The 23,391-nt window shown below is 43.0% G+C and overlaps 1 protein-coding gene across 11 annotated transcripts in view; it reads right to left on the bottom strand.

The window, feature by feature from the left end:
- Positions 1–23,391, bottom strand: part of LOC111872121 (nuclear factor 1 X-type) — a 636,309-nt gene that overhangs the window by 285,399 nt on the left and 327,519 nt on the right. For 4 of the 11 annotated variants that reach the window (XM_023865735.2, XM_023865902.2, XM_023866237.2 and 1 more), the window contains exon 1: positions 8,995–9,119. The exons of 2 other annotated variants lie outside the window; for them this stretch is intronic. In XM_023865735.2, the coding sequence (XP_023721503.1) occupies positions 8,995–9,075 (81 nt within the window). In that variant the 5' untranslated portion in view covers positions 9,076–9,119. Of the gene's footprint in view, positions 1–8,994; positions 9,120–23,391 lie in introns of those variants that run through there. 5 more of the 11 variants (XM_023866329.2, XM_023866499.2, XM_023866412.2 and 2 more) reach the window with 2 other exon arrangements.

Below are 23,391 nucleotides of genomic sequence, written 5' to 3'. Positions count from 1 at the left end.
CAACCGCCTCTTTGGGCTACTGGTCAGAATTCCTAGCTACAGAACCAGAGGTCCTGCGTTCGATTCCCGGCACTACCAGATTTTCTGAGAAGCAGTGGGTCTGGAACGGGGTCCACTCAGCCTCATGAGGATAACCGAGGAGTCATTTCAAGGAAATAGCGGCTCCGGTCTATAAAACTGAGATTAACGGCCGTGGGGATCCGTCGCGCTGACCACGTGACACCCTCTATCCGCTAAAGTTGGCACTAACTTCGCCGACAGACGGCGGTCGCTCGGTCGTTATAATTCGCTTGCGGACTAAGGGCCAAGGAGTTGGCTTTTTGTGTGCGTTTGGTGTGCGTCTAAATTAAACTAAACAGAAACGCTGGTCCGATAAGATTCTCATTGCGAAACCCAAAAATAACTATGACCAGGGAACAAAACGAAATGAAAGAGCGGAGATGCGTGGACTGTCATCTTCTCCAGGGAACGGAAGTCTGCATATGTCTGTGGGCCCTTCTGCTGTCGAGTGACCTTCAGTATCTCATATCACATACAGAGATTTAGCTACACACTTTCGCTTTGCAGTGTAAATAATAGCACGGGAATCAAGGCTGCTGCAACCGCTTTTAATAAGCGAGAAAGCGGAGCTATGTGACAGGGCGTAATAGTTATACGGAAAGGTGACTTCATATTTCCCATTTATAACCACCATCTTCCCTGACGAGGGCCGAAACAGCGCCTTAAAACAGGTCAAGACCACATTCCTTAATAGGACTATCCTCAAACGTTTTGGGTGTTGTATTTTTTTTTCTTCTCTCTCTCTGTAATTGTTGTTGTATTTGTTGCAGTTCTTTGTATTCCTCTGTAATTGTTGTAGCTGTTAATCGTATCTGGTTTGTACTCATTGTGGTAGGATGTCCTTATTGTTGTGTTTTGTGTATTGTGTTTTGTTTGAACATGTTGTCACTTAGTGTAATGTGTGTTACTTGTCTGTTGTGTCCTATTGTGTACTACTGCCACCGGTTTAACACCCAATTGCAGTATAATAAATAATATTGTAACGTGTCGGCAAACCAGAGGAGTAACTTCTATGGAAACGCTACAATAGACCGTTACAGAGGAGACAACAATTGCTCCATGGTAATTCTAACAGGAGTCTCCATGGTTATAACGGGGGGTTCGTTGCCTAACAGCGGGCAAGGTTATAAATAGCCCGGCTTCAGCGAGAAACAGGGAGTGTCGGAATAGTCTTCGGAGAAGTCAGTCTTCATCGGGCCAGCAGAGGATAGTCGAGGTGTCACAGTGAATAGTAGTTGTACTCGTGATTGTGTAAGCGGAAGAACAATAAAGGTTCTACTGAATTTGAGGCCTACGTGAACCTATTTGTAGCGTGACACACAAAACACGCTACATTTACACGCTACATAATTACTTACTTAAATTAACCTTTCATGCAGTGTCACATAATTCACCAATTGCTGTGCAATTAGTTCGGCATAATATCTATGTATTCCTGTTGTCCCCATTCGGAGCATATGACATCCGTGAAACGCTTCGTTTCACTTCAGTTTCTTAATCTTAGACAGTCGGTAGGACTCCTTGGATTGGGGATTAGCCGCTACCTACACAGGACAACACAAACACAGAATAAACGTAGATAGATATCCATGTTTTGAGTGGAATTCGAACCCACGATCCCAGTGGTCGAAGACGAAGACATTTCTTGACTTAGACCGCGCGGCCACTGTAACGAGGATATAATTTTTCTTCTCAGAGATTTGAGGAAGAACACAGATAAGGAACAGGCCTATTGCAGAGGAATAGGTCACAGTTTTAGTGAAGTCACGAACGCCCTTGTAGAGCTGCCTGCTTCGTAAATGCTAACCAATCATGAACTTTTTTTTGCAGCCAGAAATGACTTATAAGCCTACAAATACAGAACAGAATAACATTTGGAAGGAGTGCTTAAATCTGAACCCTGTTAGTGTTATACATGGGACAGGGGTCTGCCCCAGTTACAGGCAACTGCCTTTCTGACGTATATTTAGGTTAACTTCGTGCTTGGTCCGGCCAGTTCTCAACAGTTATTCATGACTTTGAGCAACAGAAACCGTACGACATCGTGACGATATAGGACACAGGACCAAGGTTTCTTTGAACAAAAGAAGTTCTGGGAAGAATTAATCGTCTACTTTCCTTCGAAACATGGACCGCAATGAAAACTAAAAAATAAACAGGCGGGGCTACACAGAGAGACAGACAGCAAGGAGATTTCATAAGCCTTTTATTTTTTCAAAATAAGGAGACCACTGGGAAGCCCAAGGCGTAGGTGGGTGGACAATATTACGATGGATCTTAGAGAGGTGGGATGGGGTGCTATGGATTGGATTGATCTAGCTCAGGATAGGGACCAGTGGAGGGCTCTTGTGAACACGGTAATGAACCTTCGGGTTCCATAAAATGGTGAGAAATTCTTGAGTTGCTGCAGATTTGGCTTCTCCTCAAGAAGGGCTCAGCTCCATAAGTAAGTAAGTAACTAAGCACGGAAAGCAGGCTAAAATCCAGCACAATAATCGTTACATATTACCTACGATGAACAGATCTGAAATTGGCACTAATAAGGGGCTTCCAGATGACGACAACCGCCGTAGCAGAAAGATTATACGTCGGTATACAGAGAACGCATCTGGAATGTTAGTCGTTTCGTAACTTGCATTTTCTCCTCGAACATGGACGCAGGACTTACATTTACAGTGCGACAAAAATTAAACGAAGTTTAATGAAAGATTTGAGGTTTTCACGGCGGTGACTATGAAGAATGTCGTCTCCAGGGATGTGGCGCCGTGTAGATACTGTGTGAACCTATGTTTCGGAGGAACGTATCGCCTCCATCTTTAGGCTAGAAAATTGTGCAGTCACCTGCTCAGGCTGGTTCCTCGTTCGTGGATTTTTCTACCCGGAAGATTGAGGCGATACGTTCCTCCGAAACGTCGGTTCACATAAGATCTACGCGATGTCACATCCCAGAAGACGGAATTCTTCGAAGTTCAATGAATGTTTGATAATTGTGGGATAGAGGGGGGAAAAATATCAGGATCAACAAAAACAGAAAAAAATACATCAAGAAACGGCCACTGGCTAGCCCTATGAGAGTACTCTCGTCTGCTGAAGCTTCCAGACAATGAAACTACAGGGTCCGGGTTTTGAAGCCTGAGTGTTGCATAACAGAAGGAACAATTTACTCTCATGGGAAACAGTTTCTATGCTACCGTGCTCCATTTTCCTCTCTACCCTACAACTGCAAAGCCCTCACTTTCACTGCAACGAAACCCATCTACGATCTGTTTACGTTTATGGTGCCCGTACGCCAAATGCGTATAGATGACGTAATAGGTGAGAAACCGGTATTCCATTCTTAACGCGAAAGTTGAGTCTGTGAGGTGTGAATGTTACTAATGGATAAGAGATCTCACACGTGACATATTAATTACACTCTATGAGACGTTGCTAAAATCGCTTGCTGCGGAGGGCAACAGGCTCTTAACGCAAAATTTAAATAATTATTTATGCTACATGTCCAACTTTCCCCATTATAATACCAAATTTCACGTACGGTAAAATTAGCAATAAATTTTGTCATCACGTAAGTTAGAGAATTTCACTTCTGACCATATGGCGTCTTTCAGATAAGGATGCACTGATCTAACAGTTTCAGAACATCAGAACTTCTTTCGATTTCTATCCAGAAAGAGCACTAAACTGTGAAAGGGGACTCCCATATTTTTGCGGTCCAAAGTATCAACCAATCAATCCCCATTCCCACTGGCACATGTGATGTATGTATGTATGTATGTGCCGGTCACGGTAGCCGAGCGGTCTAAAGCACGTACTGTCTGCGATCGCTTGGAAACCGGGATCATGGGTTTGAATCCCACTCAGTGCATGGATGTTTAGTTTGTGTGTGTGCGTTTTTCTGTGTTTGTGTACAGGTAGAGGCCTTGCGACGAACTGATCACCGCCCAAGGAGTCCTGCCGAATGTGTAAGATCGGGAAAAACAGAAGAGAACGGAGAAATTCGTGGAGGTAGGCCTAGGCCCAATGGGGCTGTAGTGCCAAGGGGGGGAAAGAAATGTATGTATGTGTAAGGGTGGGCCATAGTAATTTGGGTCCTTGCACCGCGACCAACACTGATCTATTGTGCTTTCTCTTTGGTTATCTCTTTATTAATCCTACACTTCGGATGAAATGTAGGTTCCTATTTATGGGGGCGTCATAATAGTCACCTGATTCCAAATAGTACTGGCGCAGGTGACGATCTCTTAAGTAAGCCATGGCCTCACAATCACATAGGATCTGTGTGGCTGATTTGTCTTTTTGTAGGCACCTTTCACAGGTTGGGTCATCTCTCAGCCACAGTTTCAAAAAGGGGCGCATTTGATTACAAACATTCCATTATCTGACAACACACGTTCCTTAAAGAGTTTATTTTTCGGTTGAGTACGTTAGGCCCTACAGCAACGTCTGGGAAGATAATTACGGATGATTATGGATGTCGGAGGTAGCAGTGGCGTCCTAAGTTCACGTATTCCACACTAGTTTAGATTTTAAAAAAAATTTTCTGTAACCTCAACTCCGTGGTCAAATGTTACTCGTTTCACGTGCAACACGTCTTTCTATAAAACTTACTAAAAGTTATAATGTTATATTTTAGCGTCCTGTTGCACTGATTTATGTCCATGATTTATTCTAACCGTCTTACAGTGCATACATTTATTCACCTTACTCTTCTCTCTTGCACTACATGTTTCAGCAAAAAAGTTCCATCTTCAGGTGCTTTTCGATGTACGTCGAACTACTTCATTGCATGCCCTGTTCTCTTTATACTAAAATATATACTCGTCATATATATTCATAAATTTTAAATATTAAAAATATTAAAACTGTTCAGGATTTGTCATCCTTATGTCGTATCTCAATACGGGAGTCACACCTATCTTCCTCTATCGGCGCATTCTTCCTACTTTCGTGTGTGTACTGTGCTTTGTGTTGTGTCTTGCTCCTGTGACTGCGTGTGTTATATACTAAAAGTTATTCACTCTAAACGTTTTACACATCACGTAATTTTTTAAAGTTTTCAGTACATGTTTCGACCAGTGTGGTCATCATCAGGCGTTTTAAAATTATAGTTGAGGAAACTACTTTGCTTCTGTTATCGCGGCTTCAGTTATTAATATATGGTTCGCTTTATGCGCATGCGTATTCCAAGTGACGGTTTGTTCTTCCTGTTGTGTTATGCTGTGTGTCCCTTTTTATGATTTTGATATCAAGTGACGCGCAGCAGGATGCTACAAGATAATATTATTATGTCTAACATTGAAAGGTGGCCGGTCACAGTAGCCGAGCGGTCTAAGGCATGCACTGTCTTCGCTCGCTCGGAAGCCGGGATCGTGGGTTCGGATCTGTTTCCTGTGAGGTACGAACTGAATTCTTATATATTATTCTTATACACTGCCGGTCACGGTAGCCGAGCGGTCTAAGGCATGTACTGTCTTCGCTCGCTCGGAAGCCGGGATCGTGGGTTCGGATCTGTTTCCTGTGAGGTACGAACTGAATTCTTATATATTATTCTTATACACTGCCGGTCACGGTAGCCGAGCGGTCTAAGGCATGTACTGTCTTCGCTCGCTCGGAAGCTAGAATCGTGAGTTCGAATCCCAAACAAGGCATGAATGTTTGATATGTGCATGTGTTTACTCTGTTTGTGTTGTCCTGTGTTTAGGTAGCGGCCTTGTGACGAGCTGATCACTCGCCCAAGGAGTCCTACCGTCTGTAAAATGAAGAAACAACCTCGACACCGTAAGGCATAAGAGCAAGGGACTAAGTAAGGTAACAGTGAAAGGTCATGAAGATTTTGCTTTAACAGATAAAAGACATTGATGACATCAAATTTCAAAGAAGTCCGAAGCAGAAAAGCCACTGCTTCTTAGCGACATATCTCGTCAATAGAATGCAAAGGGTTGAGACAATATCCAGTCCCCTGTATGTAAGACTAAGGAAAACAAGAAAACAGTCAGTGTCTATAACAGGCCCCCTAATGGCGAATAGAATACCTGATCTTTAGAACAGAAAGGAGTTCCAGTCACTCAACTGTAGTGGTAACATGTGAATCTGATAGTTCTAAACAAGTAGTAGTACCTATAGTTGATACATTACAGGGGATATTATTCCCAGGTAGACGGACTGTGGCAATGATAGGACCTCCTGACACGTTACAATATAAAATTCATGAACGAAAATTGTAACAATGCAGGGGCTTCATTATTAATACTTTGTAAAGAAAGGGTTTATTCTAAATAATATACAAAAAAATTCAGTTCGTATCTCACAGGAAACACATTACACCTCCGCTACAAAGGCCAACAGGTTAATGTTGTTTAAGGAATTTATTTTATGTTTACTGTGAGAACCTTACACAACATACAAATACATTATCTGGGCAGAATGCACAGTTTTGGCATGTTTATACAGGTGCTACATATAGAACTGGCGACACGCGGTAGCGTAGTTGATTGAGGCAATACGCTACAAGGCAGAAGGTCACAGGTTCAGGTCCCGATGAAGTCACTGGATTTTTTTCAATTGACCTAATCCTTCCAGCCACAATATGGCTCTGGGGTCGACTCAGCCTCTAACAGAAATGAGTACCAGGAATTAATTAAATAATTTTCCTGGGGAGTAAACCGCGGCCGGCGCGTAAGGCTGATAACCTTACCGCCATCTGTGAGCCGATTATCCAGATAATGTGGGCTCAACGTCTCACAACCCTATGGGCCTTCACGGCCTGTTACAGGGATAGCTCTACTTCTTTCTTATTGCTAGTGGGGTGGGAATAAGTCCCTTGTACTGCGGCCACTTCCGGCCTATTGTACCAACCCCAGATGATAGGTGAGGGTGATTGTGGAGCAATTGGTGGAATGAAGATTGGCTGGGAAAACCGAAGTACTCGGAGAAAACCTGCCCCAGCGCCACTTTGTCCACCAAGAATCCCACTTGACCAGACCCGGGATCGAACCCGGGCCGCCGCGGTAGGAAGTCAGCGACTAACCGCTTGAGCTATGGCGCGGCCAACAGCTTTACTTACTTTTACATATAGAACTCGGCTTTGAAAGTATAACACAAATTCAAACTGAGCCTTCGTGTTCCATTCTAAACATGACTTTAGTTTACTGCTCATAAACCGTCTAATATCACAATTCTGGGGCATTGCGTTTCGACAGAAAATCTACAGCAACAACTTCAAGAACACGAACACGTATTGTGAGGATTTTGTAATGGTATTTCTGTGCTCCCACATCCTCATGCTCGATGTCTCTTTTTAGCGCTGCCGTCTATAAATAGTCACGCGGTGCCCATATCTGCTTGTCCCCATGGGCAAAGAAACTACTGGAAGGCTAACAGCGACGACAATCTGGGTGATTCGAATTCTAGTTCTTTCAGCCCAAACGTGAAGGAAACCAACAAGTTCATTTCCAGGAACTGCAGTACAGGTCCAGACTGATTTTCTTTTTTTGCTGAATTCTCCCTGAAGGTCAGGACAATTGTTTCATCCCTAAATTTGATGGATGGGGGGAATTTAGAACCTCAAACAAAAATTAGTCACCATTGCTTAAGGCTTTGAAGGAAAACAGTCGATAACAGTAAAACAGAAACATACGCGTTTTCGTGTGTTTTGAAATAAAATTAATTTAAAAATTGTGGCGTGTAATGATAAGTTTTCAAACCAGAAAATGAGTTCTTAACTCTTGTATCAGAATAAATATTTTTCATATGAAGAGAAAGGCACATAAATACATGACATAACACTAGCTCGGCTTCGGAGAGTTCATCTCACGTCCCTTCACAGCCATTAAATAAACTCAGTCATGAGTACCGTCTAATTTCCTAAAAATAAACAGAGCAGAAATGATTTCTTTACAGCACACTGTTCCGAGTCCAGCCCTGACCGCTGTTTACGAATTTAATTTTATTCTTTCCAGTAAGTACATTACAGAAATAAAATGGCATTCTTATTAGGCCAAGTTATTTCTAACTTCCTAAAATTTGTACTGCAGTGTTTTTAATGTAAAATTTTATGGACCACTCAGCCACTGAACAATATATCTACCTTGAAGTATGGTCACTGTGGTCACAACGGTCTGCTATTGAACAATATATAAGCTAAGCCAATCCAGTAACCAACCTGTACATGCAATTTCTCGAAATCCATTTTGACACTATTCTTCTCAGGTACGCAAATATCTCTTAAGTGGTCTTTTCCTTTAAGTTTCTAGATCTAATTTCTGTGTGTAGTGCCTGTCCCTCTTTGCCCTGTTGCGTGCTACATACCTCCCCTATTTGTCACTCAATTACTTCATTGATCTAACAATATTTTACACTAATAGCAGAAACAATGAGCAACATTTCCTCGTAGCTTCATATTTTCAGCATAATGTAAGATTATACTGCAGGCCTGTCCTTTATGTGATTCTCATAATTCATGTTGCTTAGGAAATTAGCAGTAATACGTGAACAGAAAACAAGACAGACACGTAATTATGAGCAAGAAATTTGCACGTGGCAAGTGACCGAAGTCACGCCCCCTGAAGCGCGCAGCCAGTCAAGTCGCGATGTCCTACTCTCCGCCTCCTCATTATTTTGAAAAAAGAAAAAAAGACAAAAAGTAAAGGCACCTAGCTTGAGACCTTGGTGCAAACAGTCTACTGATATTAGCCTCACACACATTTGGGTATGTTCTTAACACATCTGCGCAATCTAACCGTTTCAGCAGACAGTGGGGGTACAGAAAGCATGATTAGGTCCTGATTTTTGCGGTCAAATGCCTCCATTTCTTTCCCAGTTCGACACATAACGCTAAAACGTAAATCGGCGCTTAAATATAACTAAACACAGTGACACATGTGGCATTTTCGTGTTTCTTTCCACTATTCACTATTCACATAATGATGACCACACCTGGCCTGAAGACGGCGCCTGAAGGTATGTGGACACGTCCGGCTCCACCATGCAGCTCCTCAGCGTATCTGGGATGAACATGTTCCCTCGCCACCACGCACCACAGCCTCTAGCCGTCCGCACTGACTGCTGTCTGGTCTAGCGCGCACTGGACGGGCAAGCGAGGCCAGATGGGACCGTCCCATTGCGGGGTGGCTGGAGGCGGGGCCTCGGAGCTTGCTGCGTGCGGGAACACACCCCTTTATTGCCTTACCACGTGCTTCGCTGTCTCCCCACCCCGTGAAGGCCCATCCCATCACACATAAACACTACAGTTCATTTCTAGGTTGAAATGATCATTTCCAAAATTCTCAATCTCTTCACGCTACAAATTACCACATAACATTCACTGGGGCCACCAGAAAAAAATCGTCTTTATACCCATTTTAGTCAGAGCCGCTGAATAAATGAAGGATAGAATCAGTTCTCGTTTATCGGTAATGCAAACCCCAGTCACTGACTGTTGTGAACACGGTAATGAACCTGCGGTTCTATAAAACGAGGGAAATTTCTTGAGTAGCTACACAACCATTAGATTCTCAAAAAGGACTCTATTCCATGGTGCTCTTGACCTATTACCCTACACCTCAGCCTTCACGGTTCATACAATTTACACAAGAGAATTCGATACCAGAAGACACTGCAACACCTATTTACATTACGGTGTTCTGGGTTAAGACACAGTGTAGATTGGTAGATGAATATCAACGTGCTACTTTCTTTCAGATTTTCCATTTATACGCTTGTAGTAGCCCATCACAGGAGCCAGGGTAGTGTAGTCAGCATAGCAACTGGCTACGGTCTGGTCGACTGAGGGGTCGGAGTTCGAGCCCCGGTAGGGTCAAGAATTTTCTCTTCTCCAAATGGTCCAGACGGGCTCTGGGGTACACCGAATCTATCCAATGGGTAACGGAGGTTCTTTCCCCGGGGGGAGGGGGAAGAGGCCGAGGCGTGAAGATGACCACTCACCTCCAGCTAGTCCCGGGGTCAAGAAAATGTAGATCTATACATCCACTCCCCCATACGCCTTCATGGCACAGCACAGGGACAACTTCTTAGTAGCTGATCATGGTGGCAACAAGGTCTGAGGCATGAACGGTCTTCCCTCGCTCGAACGCTGAGATCGTGGGTTCGAATCCAACTCAAGATATGGAAGTCTGTGCGCGTTTATTCTGTTTGTGTTGACCTGTGTGTGGGTAGCGGCCTTGCGACGGGCTCATCCCTTGTCCAAGGAGTCCTACCGTCTGTGTAAAAAAAGATTAGGACACTGAAGAAGAGGCCAGGGCCCAAGAAAGGGCTGCAGAGCCATTGATGAATGAATGAAAAGAATGAGGCTTGTAGTAAGATGTCATGAACTAGAAACGTAGGCGTAAACACTAATTAGATGATTTAGTGATCCACTTACGCGCATAATTTGCAATAACAGACTCCGACCGCTGTACGCTAAATGTGTTAAGGTACGAGCCCTAGGCCCTATTTTTTTTATTGCTATTGGGGTGGGACTAAGTCCCTTGTACTGCGGCCACTTCTGACCCATTGTACCAGCCCCAGATGATAGATGAGGGTGTTGTGGAGCAATTGGTGGAATGAAGATTGGCAGGGGAAACCGAAGTACTCGGAGAAATCCTGCCCCAGAGCCACTTTGTCCACCACAAATCACACTTGACCAGACCCGGGATTGAACCCGGGCCGCCGCGGTGGGAAGCCAGCGACTAACCGCTTGAGCTATGGCGCGGCCATTGCCCTAGGCCCTAAGCTCGGTAATTCTTTCGCAAAAAGAATGTTTTTTGTAGACTTCTATAATCGCCAGAGGCCTGAACAGTTTCAGACATCTCGCCCCGGGGGTTCCACAGAAGTCGGCAGACACAAAGCTACAAAGAGATCTAGGGCCATGTTGCTGCTTTATGTTCTCACAGGAACGAGATACAGAACCTGACAAACAATGCAAAGTTTTCGAAGTTCTACCACTACATACAATTTCTCAGACAGACGGTACGTGAAGCTACTTTTGACGTCCGCGCAGTCGCAGTATCAGTAGACGTACCCCTATTTTCCTGGTAGATGGGATGACCTCAAATGGCATGCTGTTCAGACCGAATTTTATGATAATCTTCACACAGACCCCACAGTTATTAACGGGGCAGAACGTCACTCGGCCACCATAAGATTTCCAGTTACGTCTCTCTTCGATAATAAAATAAGGAAAGCAGATATCATTTGTTAGAAATCCCTGCACTCAACGTGTTCTGTAAAAGTAAAACGTAAAGAAATCTCTACAACAGGACGTGGAGGCCCATAGGGTTGTGAAACGTCGAGACTACCGCATTTTCTAGATAATCAGCTCATAAATAGAGGTTGAGGTCAGCCTTACGCGCCGGCCGCCCTTTACCTCCAGGAATATTCATGGTACTCATTTCTGTTAGAGGCTCTGTCGATCCCAGGGTAATATTGGGGCTGGAAGATTTAGATCAATTGAAAAATCCAATTAACTCATCGGGAATCGAATTCGCGACCTTCCGTTTTCTAGCATAGTGCCTCAACCAAATATGCTACAGCGTGCCCACAATATNTGGGGCTGGAAGGTTTAGGTCAATTGAAAAATCCAATTAACTCATCGGGAATCGAACTCGCGACCTTCCGTTTTCTACGTAGCATAGTGCCTCAACCAAATATGCTACAGCGTGCCCCCAATGTACTCTGTGGTAGTTACATTTATAACGGCAATGCGTGAACGCAGTTTAGAGGCTACCGAAATGTCCACCATAGCCTATAATCTGAATAGGTCTATTACATCGTAACTGGACCTGGGTCTTCCTCGCCAGATGGCTATGAAGTGAACGGTCGGAAATCCACTGCGTCTAGCACGCGCGGTTTAACAGGCTATACGACACAGAAAATTACTTCTTATTAATATTTAATTATACAAATTGCCGTGGGTAAAGCGACCGGGGGCGTGAAACTGACAATTCACTTCCATCTAGTGGTGAGACTAAGAAAGGTGGAGCTATACCTCCACACTCCCATAGGTCTGCATGGCGTTCTGCTTAATTAATTAAGCATACGAACAATTTCATCATTCTTAAATTAAAAATACATTAATGAAGAAATATATAGACAGATACGGCGCATGACTATTCTGTAAGTACTTTTCTTCTCAGGAAAAGCAGCATGGGACTTTATATTTTCCGAAGATCTGGTTAACTTCGACACCCTCTGTGGTCTAGTGGTCAGAGTTCCTGCTTACAGATCCAGAGATCCCGGGTTCGATTCCCAGCTCTACCATATTATCTGAGAAGTAGTGAGTCTGGAACGGGGTTCATTCAGCCTCGTGAGGATAATTGTGGAGATATTTCAAGGAAATAGCGGCTCCGGTCTAGAAAACCGAAATTAACGGCAGTGGGGATCCGTTGCGCTGACCACGCGACACCCTCTACCCGCAAAAGTTGGCACTAACTTCGCCGACAAGCGGCTGTCGCTGGGTCGGTATAGTTCGCTTGCGCGCTACAGGACACGGAGTTTTTTTTTTTCCTGGTTAACTTCAGTCGTAGACCATCCACGCAATCAGAGAGACGTTTTATAATCCAATTCCCCGCTTTTTAAAATGTGATGCGAGATGATTTTAATTTACTTTTTACTTAACTGTGGATTTAATGAGACAAGTTCATGTCAAGAGCAGAGTTAGCTACGTGAAAGTCTACAGCCCTCTAATGTGTAATACCCCCACCTACGACATCAAATCGTGAACGAAACCTGCGGGTCCTAAGGCTACTGATTTAACAGGACGAAGAGGGACAAAAATAGGATGCTGAAAATAATACGCCTAATTCACTAAGAGAGAGGTAGAGACAAAGCTATAAAGAAATCCATTATAAGTGGTTTCGTAATTTGTGATCTGACGAAGAGGATATAGGGAACGCGGCAAGCAGAAATTTCTTCGAGCAAAACCTTTCAGTTCGAGATTGCTAGCTCGTTAAATTGGCAGGGAACAATGACCTTGTTTGTGACTTGTGACACGAACAAACATTTTACAACCTTTACGCGTCCATCTGTATGAATTCGTACAAGTTCTGTGCGCAAGATCGTGAGTCGCGCTCAGTGCGTACATAATAATGTTCCGGTACAAGCGTCGCCTGTCCGCTTTCTTTGTTTTCTTCGTGCGGACGTTACTGAGTCCTTGGACCGTAGGACTACTTACAGGACACTGTCACCTCAAAGACACCTCTTCAAATTGGCACTAAGTAACAGTCCAACTTGTGAGAGGGGTCACGAAGAAAATGAAAGAGCCACACATATCCTGTGCGAATGTGAGGCCTTAGCTTATCTAAGACTACGTCACTTGGGTCAATATTTTATGGAACCAACTGACTATTTCGACGTCCTCACGTACAAAATCCTACGCTTCATTCGAAGCGCAGGATTGCTGAGGGGTAATCAGATGGGGAGGCACAATAAGTCACTGTAGGTCACGGTGCAAGGGCCAACAAGGCCCACCCCTTATACATTCATTCACGCTGAGTCCATATAATTACTCACGATAACATCTTGCTACGTAAATTCGTTATTAAACGATTCGAGTGCCTTCTGAAAACGTTAAACAGATATTTATTTGCCATATTTGGTCCGAATGTCGTATTTTTATTAGATATTCAAAATCCAACTTCAGAAAATATAATACAAGCATACACACCCTTCAGTGTTCAGCTAACCAGACTGGTGTCTTATTTACTGATTTATCAATTATAGCGACATTCTGAACATATGTATGGGGCTCGACACCAAGACTGACTGACTAACTGACTGACTGACCGTCAGTCGCAATATGACTTTGACTATGACTTTGCTGCAGGAATGGTGTGGTCAGAAGCCGGGAAGTGACCAGCGGAAGACAGTGATTTGTGAATTGTTATAACGAGTTGTATAAAGGTCCAATAAATTCGATCAGATCCAAGACCCGTTTTATAAGTCACGCAAACCCATAATATGTGACAATGCGTTAAAGCGACTCGTTTGTGATACTACAATTGATTTTGACAACTTCGACAGGAAACATGCAGTTGGGGCTGCAGTGTACCTTCCGCTAGAGCGTGTAACAACTTCAGCAAGTAAGAACCTATCACCATAAAGTACAGAAAGAACATTTATTTTCTTTGCTGTTTCTTTGCGCTGTCCACTTAATTTACAATTGGCTGAAGGGGTCTCCTGTAAATGTGACTCCTAGGAGTTACCTACCCGCTCGTTAGTTGAAACTATCGAAAAAACTGAAACTTAAATTAATAAATATCAAAATGATCCTCACAAATTTGCAATTCGGTATATTTGGCTATTACATATTGGTATCCAGCAAGCCAGACAGGAAAAGTCTAATTACAGTGGGTAATTCCATAAGTAGATTTTGAGGCAACAAAATCCTGTCTAGCAACTTCATAAAGCCGTATGTTGATAGGGCCCAATTAACATCTTGCCTCAGACATCAGCACGAACATGACACTTCCAGTAACCCAGAAATTCCCATCCGTAGCCCACCTGAAAATGATTGGTGTGTTTGTCTTCAGAAACTTCAGTACGTATCACAGAGAATTTGTAATATATCCCCTATGTCCTCATGGCATAGTGCATAACTGAGCACAGGGACGATTTCGCCTATTTTTATACTCTTTTATAAAATACTGTCACGTGTATGGGTGACTATAGACGGGGTTTGGATTTGTGACTGGATTTATTGACACTTTTAACGCACTACTCGTTACTACAAGTAATTACAGCGCCATTGCTAATCTGCACACTTCACCAATCACCACACCAGACGTTAAGCACACGCTAGTTTCATGGCAACGGCTTCTAACAGTGAACATTCTTCAGCTTCTGTGTTCACGTCGTTACTTTCCAGCGAATATCCCACAACTTTGAACTCTTGTCAAAGACAAAGTCACATTGCGACTGACGGCCAGTCAGTCAGTAAGTCTTGGTGTCGAGCACCCTCCTGGGGCTCATGACCAGATATATATTGCTCCTCTACAGTTACGGTCTCGTTTCTGTAGGACGCCCTCTCTGACGAGAGGATGGGTCTGTCTTTTGTATATGCTGCTGGTCCTTGCCAGCGCAGTGTTTCTCGGGTCCTAGTCCCTTGGGACTTGCGACCATATTTTACTGTCTCACATTTGAACTCTTGCTTCAACTGTTCTTATAAAATCTCGGCACGGACATCATAGAAAACACGTTCCCAACAGTTACTCTATTACTGCGCGTGAACTCGCCATGGTAATCTGTTTGTTTCGCGGTCTCTACCTAGTAATGAGGCTACAAGGTACAATATAATACACATAAATGACCCATATACAATGCAACTCTATATATAATAAAGGCCTGGCAGGTAATATCCCAAAGTAGCTCTGTACTCGTACTGGGATAGCTACGAGAAAAGCTCAATAATTCACGGAATCAATTATTCAAGTCGCAAGAGAATTATCTTCTTCTGAAATGAACTTTATGTTAAATTACAAGTTTTAATTGCAGAGAAGTGAGCCTAAATTATTGCAAATCTCACAAAGTATCCCATAATAATCGGATTTATTATGCTAAATGTGCTTAAGAAAATTCACAGTCAACTACGTCTTCCAATGTGATGAGGTCTCGTTAGAAACATACGCTGGACTGAAACAACACCGATTCGTAATCAGTTGGAAACCTAGTCCTGTTCATAATATTAAGTGCAGGGGGTTTGTGCGCAACTTACAAGAAGGGTTCTGAATTGTACAATTGGATTTATCTATCTATGGAGTGGGCAGGGCATGTAGCACGAATGGGGAGGAAGAGGAATGCATATACGATATTGGTGGGAAAGCCAGAAGGAAAGAGACCATTGGGAAGACCAAAGCGTAGGTGGGTGGACAATATTAAAATGGATTTTAAAGATACAGGATGGGATGGTATGGATTGGACTGATCTGGCTCAGGATAGGGACCAGTGGAGGGCTCTTGTGAACACGGTAATGGACCTTCGGGTTCCATAAAATGCTGGGAAATTCTTGAGTAGCTGCAGATTTGTGTTCTCCTCAAGAAGGGCTCAGCTCCATGAGTAAGTAAGTAAGTAAGTAATGGCTCTACAGCCCTTTGTTAGACCTGGGCCGCTTTTTCAGTTTCTTGATTTTTTACACAGTCGGTAGGACTCTTGAACGGGGGATCAGCCCGTCGTAAGACGGCACACGGAATTAACGTAGGCAGACATTCATGTCTCGAGCGGGAGAAAACAATTCATGCCTTAGACCTCGCGGCCACTACAACTACACTTCATGTGTGGAAAAGAAATAAAGAGACGAGACCTCGAGAATCACCCGAGAAGCGCCATGCATCTCGCCCTTTCACGGAGCCTCTTCGTTACGGATCGTTCGCTGGCCCTGATCTCTTTACAAAGCCCATCACTTCTATGTACGTCGCTTTCGCATACTTAACAACTGTCACCAGGTACTGCATATGAAGCATTAATATTGAACCGCTTCTGTGGTCTAGTGGTCAGAGTTCCTGCCTACAGATCCGGAGGTCCGCGTTCGATTCTCGGCACTACCATTTTTTTTTCTGAGAAGTAGTGGCTCTGGAACGGCGTCCACTCAGCGTGAGGATAACTGAGGAGCTATTTCAAGGAAATAGGGGTTCCGGCCTAGAAAACCGAAATTAACAGCCGTGAGGATTCGTTGCACTGACCACGCGACACCCTCTATCCGCTCGGTCGGTAAAGTTCGCTTGCGGGCTAAAACCACGGAGTTGGAAGCAGATGAGAACACAAGGAAACGCAAAAGTAAAGAGTAGAGATCGGGGAGTAATATTAACTGCAAACATCCGTCAGCAGCTGGGACACAGCCTTCGATGCTATCAGCACATGGGCTCTCTACACCGTACCTTCACGTACACCTATGTTACTGTATTGCGACATAAAGCCCGAAAGCAGGAACAGTGAAGTCAGAATAGACGTTCGTCGCTACGCAACGACTCAGTAAACACATTCCCGAGACAACGAATACGCAAACAACAATCGAGTAACGTCTGTAAACGCCGTAAACATGCCTTCCCTACAATAGAGAGTCTGTTTTCTGCGTGATCCGTGCAAATCAGCTATAACGAAGACTTTAGGAGAGGCCGTTCAGTGAACAGTCGAGTTTCGGAACGCCAGCCTACCGGGATCTGAACCTGGGAGCAGAGTATCTAAGCTGAATTGGTAGAAATGGCAAAAAAGGAATTAGACTGTGAGAAGAAGGCTTCATATTTGATTTGAAGTTACAGTGAGACTGTGATAAATCCGTTGCCAGGATAGGACTAATGAAAAATGAGAGAACTAGTGTGTGTGTAACGGTGAACTGTAATGTGTGTATATCATCCAATCCGAAACCACGTGTACAGTCACCCATACACGTGACAATATGCAACATCATCTCGGATATTGCAACATGAACAGGATCGGAAAAGCACTGAAGTCCGGCGGTCTATGTGGCTGTAGTCCTACTTACTTGGAAACGTGTTATCTCCTGCCTCCAGCTGGCGTACTTGAGATAACTCCCGTCTCAAGTCCAACAATTTGTCACTTACCTGGAAACAGAAAAGAAAATGATTATGATCACCGTTACTGAGCGAATGGTACATCTATGTTAGTTGCATTCTGTTTATAAATTCATGGAACATGTTATGACGTTTCCTTGCTTCGTGACAAATTTAAATATAAGTCGCATTTAAAACTGAAATAAGGTCATGTAACGGGCGCAACACAGCAAATAAACAATATATGATTATGATACAGCTGATACGCCTATGAAAACACTGATGCCAATATTTTAACTCCACACACAGGAACTCGGTTTATTCTCGTTAAAAAATTCCTACGTTTAAAAAAAGTATTAATATATGTACGTCATGTTTCGGCATTTAAATTACCGAGCCTATAAGCGTTTCATCTCTCGTCTTCTAACTCTACTGATCACGCTCTCTGACCCGTTCCCATCCAGAATTGTGAAATTAAGAATCTTATAGACAGTCGATAGGCCTCCATTGACGGGGGATCAGCCCTGTCGCAAGGCAGCTACATACACAGTAAAACACAGAATAAACGCAGTCGTCCATGCCTCAAGCGGGGTTCGAACTCAAGAAGGGAGAATAAATTTCGTACTTTATACGGGGTGGCCACTGTGATCGGCGAATTTCATCTCTCATTAACATTAATTATACATGGGGCTATTATCATTTATGTTCTGAGTTATTAGCTGACTTTTCATATTTTGGTCTATTCTGAACTTTGTCAAGAATCACGTACAAACATTATTCTACTTGCGAGATAAACACTGCCCTATGGCAAGAAGCATTTTATCAAGTTCTTCGCGTTATTATTGTGTAATCAGCGTGTATATAAATATAGAATTTAAAGTCATTTGAAGTGTTATTATTATATAATATTTACGTCTCAATTTTATATAAAATGGACATGCAATGTAACACGGATATAGCCATCAAGTTTTGACTGCATCTGGCGGAAGAATCGCTGCTGTTCTTCTATACATACACACACACACACATATATATATATATACTAAGAATATGTTGCTGTCGTGTCATCAAAATGTAAAGCAAAATCAGGTAACATATGTTTTGAAAATGTGGCACAGTTCAGATATTTGAGAACGACGATAACAAATTAAAACCTGATTCAGGAGGAAATTAAGAGCAGACTGGACTCTGGTAATGCTTGCTACCACTAAGGTCAGAACCTTTTGTCATCTCATCTGCTGTCCAAAAAACATAAAAATTAGAATATACAAAATTATAATTTTGCCTGTGGTGTTGTATGGGTGTGAAACTTGGTCTTTGACATTAAGGGAGGAACACAGACTGAGGGTGTTTGAGAACAGGGTGTTGAGGAGAATATTTGGACCGAAGAGAGATGAAATGACAGGAGGTTGGAGAAAACTGCATAATGAGGAGCTTCATAACTTGTACTCTTCTCCAAGTATAATTAGAATGATCAAGTCAAGGGGCATAAGGTGGGCAGGGCGTGTAGCATGAATGGGGGAGAATAGGAATGCATATAGGATACTGGTGGGAAAGCCAGAAGGAAAGAGACCACTGGGAAGACAAAGGCGTCGGTGGGTGGACAATATTGAAATGGATCTTGGAGAGAGAAAATGGGATGGTATTAATCTGGCTCAGGATAGGGACCATTGGAGGGCTCTTGTGAACACGGTAATGAGCTATCAGGTTCCATAAAATGCTGTGAAGCTCTTGAGTATACAGGCGCTTGGTTACGATTGCATTCAGGAAGTGCGTCGAGCGAGGAAGGCTTGTACACGTATTGTCATATCTTTCTCGAAAACAGCTCTGGTTTTATTCAGCAGCTAGGATACCGAAAACAGATGAGATCCTAGGCTCTTCGTCACCTAAATCTACTGAACTGTCAATCTCTATTCCTACTTGCATATTTCTATGTACGAGGCAGAGTCAGTAAATAAGTCACAAATGAAAGCAAAACAGCTGTAATGGATATAAGCGATTTCCTATGTGTATCACTAGGTAGCAGCATAGTCCAAGTTCATTTTAGTGTAGGTATCAGTCGCGCATGTTGAGAGGCTGATTTCAGTAGTCAAAATGGCGACCGTGCTTGAGGAGTACATTACCGAAGAGCAACGTTCTGTTGCGGGATTTTTGTGGGAAAAAGGACTCAATGCAAAGGCTATTCATAAAGATGTGTTTCTTCTTTGAGGTGAGAAGTATTTGTCGAGTAAAGCGGTTCACAACTGGGTCGAGAAACGTGGCAAACATTACGAAGATGTTGACATGGTAGTGCGGAAGTGGCTTAGGCAGCAGTCAAAAGAGTTCTATGCTGCGGGTTTCGACGCACTGGTAGAGCAATGGAACAAGTGTATCAGTGTTGGTAGGGGATATATAGAGAAATGTTTTAAAAGTTCGAATATCACATGTTTTGTGTTTTATATCAATATGTTACCTATTTACTGACTCTGCCTCGTCTCACTGTAATATACACGTACATATAAAGATACAACCTAACTCAACATACAGTGCGTCAAGTGCACTCCGGAAACACATTCTCTGTTTTGGAAAACATCGTATCTGTTGCTCATATCATCAAATTAAAAATCACCGACTCACAACATCCTGGTAACAGTAGTTAGAATGGAAATAGCGAATGCCCGTGCGCGCGCCGACTTCTCAACGAGCTCTGAACACATTGAATTCCGGACAGGTGAGAGCCCCACCTTGGAAGGGCCCAGCCCGTGTGCATGCGTGCATGCCTTCCTTCTGGTACACGCGAACAGCAGGTTATGTGAGCACGTCACACGATGGTTACCCCAGTACTCAGGTCTCTCCGACTTAAAAGCACAGGAGTGGGACCGAGAAGAACTAGAAATGAATGGCCTAAACCATGTACTACTTCTGCATGTTGATGGTCTGATTTATTGGGTGAAAACATATTGTCACATATTAGGGGACTGCGTGACTTATAAAACGAGGTTTGGACTTGATGTTCCATATTGGATCCATACACAACTTGTTACAATATTTCACAAAAACAGTATCTTCGACTGGACACTCGGCTGCTGACCACACCACTCATGCAGTCAAAGTCACATTGCGACTGACGGTCAATCAGTCAGTTGGTCTTGGTGTCGAAATTATTACCGTTTGACAGTTACGGTCTTGTTTTTGTGGGGCGCCCTCTCTGACGAGAAGACAAGTCTGTCTTTTGTATATCCTGCTGGTCCTTGCCAGCGTAATCTTCCTCGGGTCCGAGTCCCTTGGGTTTTGCGACTATATTTTACTGTCTCAGATTTGAGACTTCCTTTTCGTCGCCTAGCAGTGGACATCTACTATTGTCGCGTATTGTTGTAGGCATTACCTAGCAACGGTCTGTTTACCAGGAATCTGTTTATCGAGCCGTTGTCTAGCAATGGATCTATACGTCACAATATGTACCACAGAGAATAAGTAACTTAATAATGACAGAGAAATAAAAATTGGCAAATCTAAATCTGTTCGCACGTGACATACAAATTTAGCAACTTGACATAATATAAAAATAAATAATAAATAATGCAAATGTATTTCATAATTTAAGTAGACTTATCTGGAAACAATAAAAACGAATTTAATAAGGGGTCATGACGCAATTGTAAGGTCAATTTACTTCGGAAATTAATCGCATGCGGTTAGTAATACTAGCAGGCGAGTTGGCTGGAGCAGCAACGCTTCTGATTTTGTGTTCGGCAAATGCTCTGTTCGGTGCTGACTTTCTCAATCACTCGACGAAAATGCTAGGATAGTACCAGAAATTACCATACTACGGCTTCCTTTATTTAGAATGCATCATTCTCTCTAATTCAATCATTAAGGGCTACAGTTCTGAGCTACAAACAAAACAAACTCCGTGGTTTTAGTCCGTAAGCGTACTATACTGACCGAGCAACCGCCACTTGTCGGCGAAGTTAGTGCCAACTTTAGCGGATAGAGGATGTCGCGTGATCAGCGCAACGAATCCCCACAGCCGTTAATCTCGGTTTTCTAGACCGGAGCCGCTATTTCCTTGAAAGAGCCCCTCAATTATCCTCACGAGACCGAGTGGACCCCGTTCCAGACCTACTACTTCTCAGAATATCTGGTAGCGTCGGGAATGAGCTACAGACAGCGTCGTTAAATAAAATATAAATGAGTGTCCAGTTCATTAAAACCAATGAATATCTATCAAACAAAAAATCTTGCAGCTATTTCCATGACTACAAAACACAGCCGCTTGTTCTGAGGCAAGAGACTGAATCACAACAAAGCATTCAGGAAAATATATGAAACCAAACAATATGAAGTGCAGTGCGGTCTAAGGCTCAAACACTGGGATCGTGGGTTCGAATCCCACTCGAGGCATGGATGTCTGTGTGCGTTTATTCCGCTCGTGTTGTTCTGTTTGCAGATATATCCGGGATAGTGGGTTCGAATCCCATATAAGGCATGGATATTTGGTGTGTGTTTATTCTGTGTTTGTGTTGTCCTGTGTTTATTTAGAGGTCTTGCGACCAGCTGATCGCCCATCCAAGGAGTCCTACCGTCTGTAAAATGTTCAATGAAACTGAGAAATCAGCCCTGTGTTCCAAAGTGGGAGCGGGAGGAAAATAAAATTCGTGTAATGAATTAAGTTTCAATCACAGTCAATTACAATAAGCCCACCTATGCAGCGGTCTTCTTCAAGTCGGTTTTTACAATATGAAGCCAGAGGGCGAAAATAAAGGGACCTTAGTATCCGGGAGCGGAAGACGCCCGAAACTGCATCGTAGCAGCACATGGCCTTGATCTCCGTCTGCCTGGCCAACTGAAGAATCCACTCACCACTTTACTGATAAAGTATACATATTGTGACGTCACGCCTGAAAGCCGAAATAGCGGAGCCAGAATAGACGTTCATTGCTAGGTATTTTGGTCTGCGTTATGACTAGGGACCGGATTTTAATGCAAATGCATATTTGTTTCTTGCAACCAAAAAGTATGCTCGTTTGGATATATGTATCAATTACTTCATTTCTTAAATTTTGGACATGGTTTGATGGTGCATATAAATGCATATTTTGCCCGTTTTATGAATAAGCATCATATTTTCGAAGATCTCTATTTATATTGCATATACAATTTTAGCCGGTAAACGTACTGAACTGCCAAGTAAAAAATCACTAACAGCGGAGCAAATAGCGGCTTTTGTACATGCGCCCCTAAGTTCCTGTGAGGTGGAAAGAAGTTTTCCCCGCTATAAGGACATCTTACGAGACAATATGAGGCGACTAACTATGGAAAACCCAAAACATTTAGCAGTTGTGAACTGCAACAGAAGAGAAGCTGAAAGTTTGGAGAGCTAAATGTGAGTACCGCTGGTTTTTTAAATTTGTAATGAAGTATGTTGGCTTTGTTGCATGATTTGTACTTAAATATTTTATTGCACGTGAATCATTCAGTATTACATAAAATAAACTTAAATATTGATTTGTTTGTCTTAAAATAATGTAAAATCAATTTTAATATTTGGTACAAATTTTTAGATGCATATTTTAGTGCATATTTCGGAAGATTTTCATGCATAAATGCATACATTTAAAGGGTTTTTAGGGCATAAAAATCCGGTCCCTAGTTATGACCAAAATGGATGAATCTGTATGACTAATATGAGAATCTCTATGTCTCTGCTTTTGTCATTTCTTTTTTCCTTTGGCGCTACAGCCCTCATTTGGGTCTAGGCCTACCTCTATGAAACTCTCCGTTTCACTTCGGTTTTACTAGAGCTTAGACATTCGGTAGGACTCCTTGGGCGGGTGATCAGCTCGTCGCAAGG

Source organism: Cryptotermes secundus, unplaced genomic scaffold (assembly GCF_002891405.2).
Source record: "Cryptotermes secundus unplaced genomic scaffold, Csec_1.0 scaffold112, whole genome shotgun sequence".
Lineage (NCBI taxonomy): Eukaryota > Metazoa > Arthropoda > Insecta > Blattodea > Kalotermitidae > Cryptotermes > Cryptotermes secundus.
This window is presented reverse-complemented; position numbering and strand designations above follow the sequence as displayed.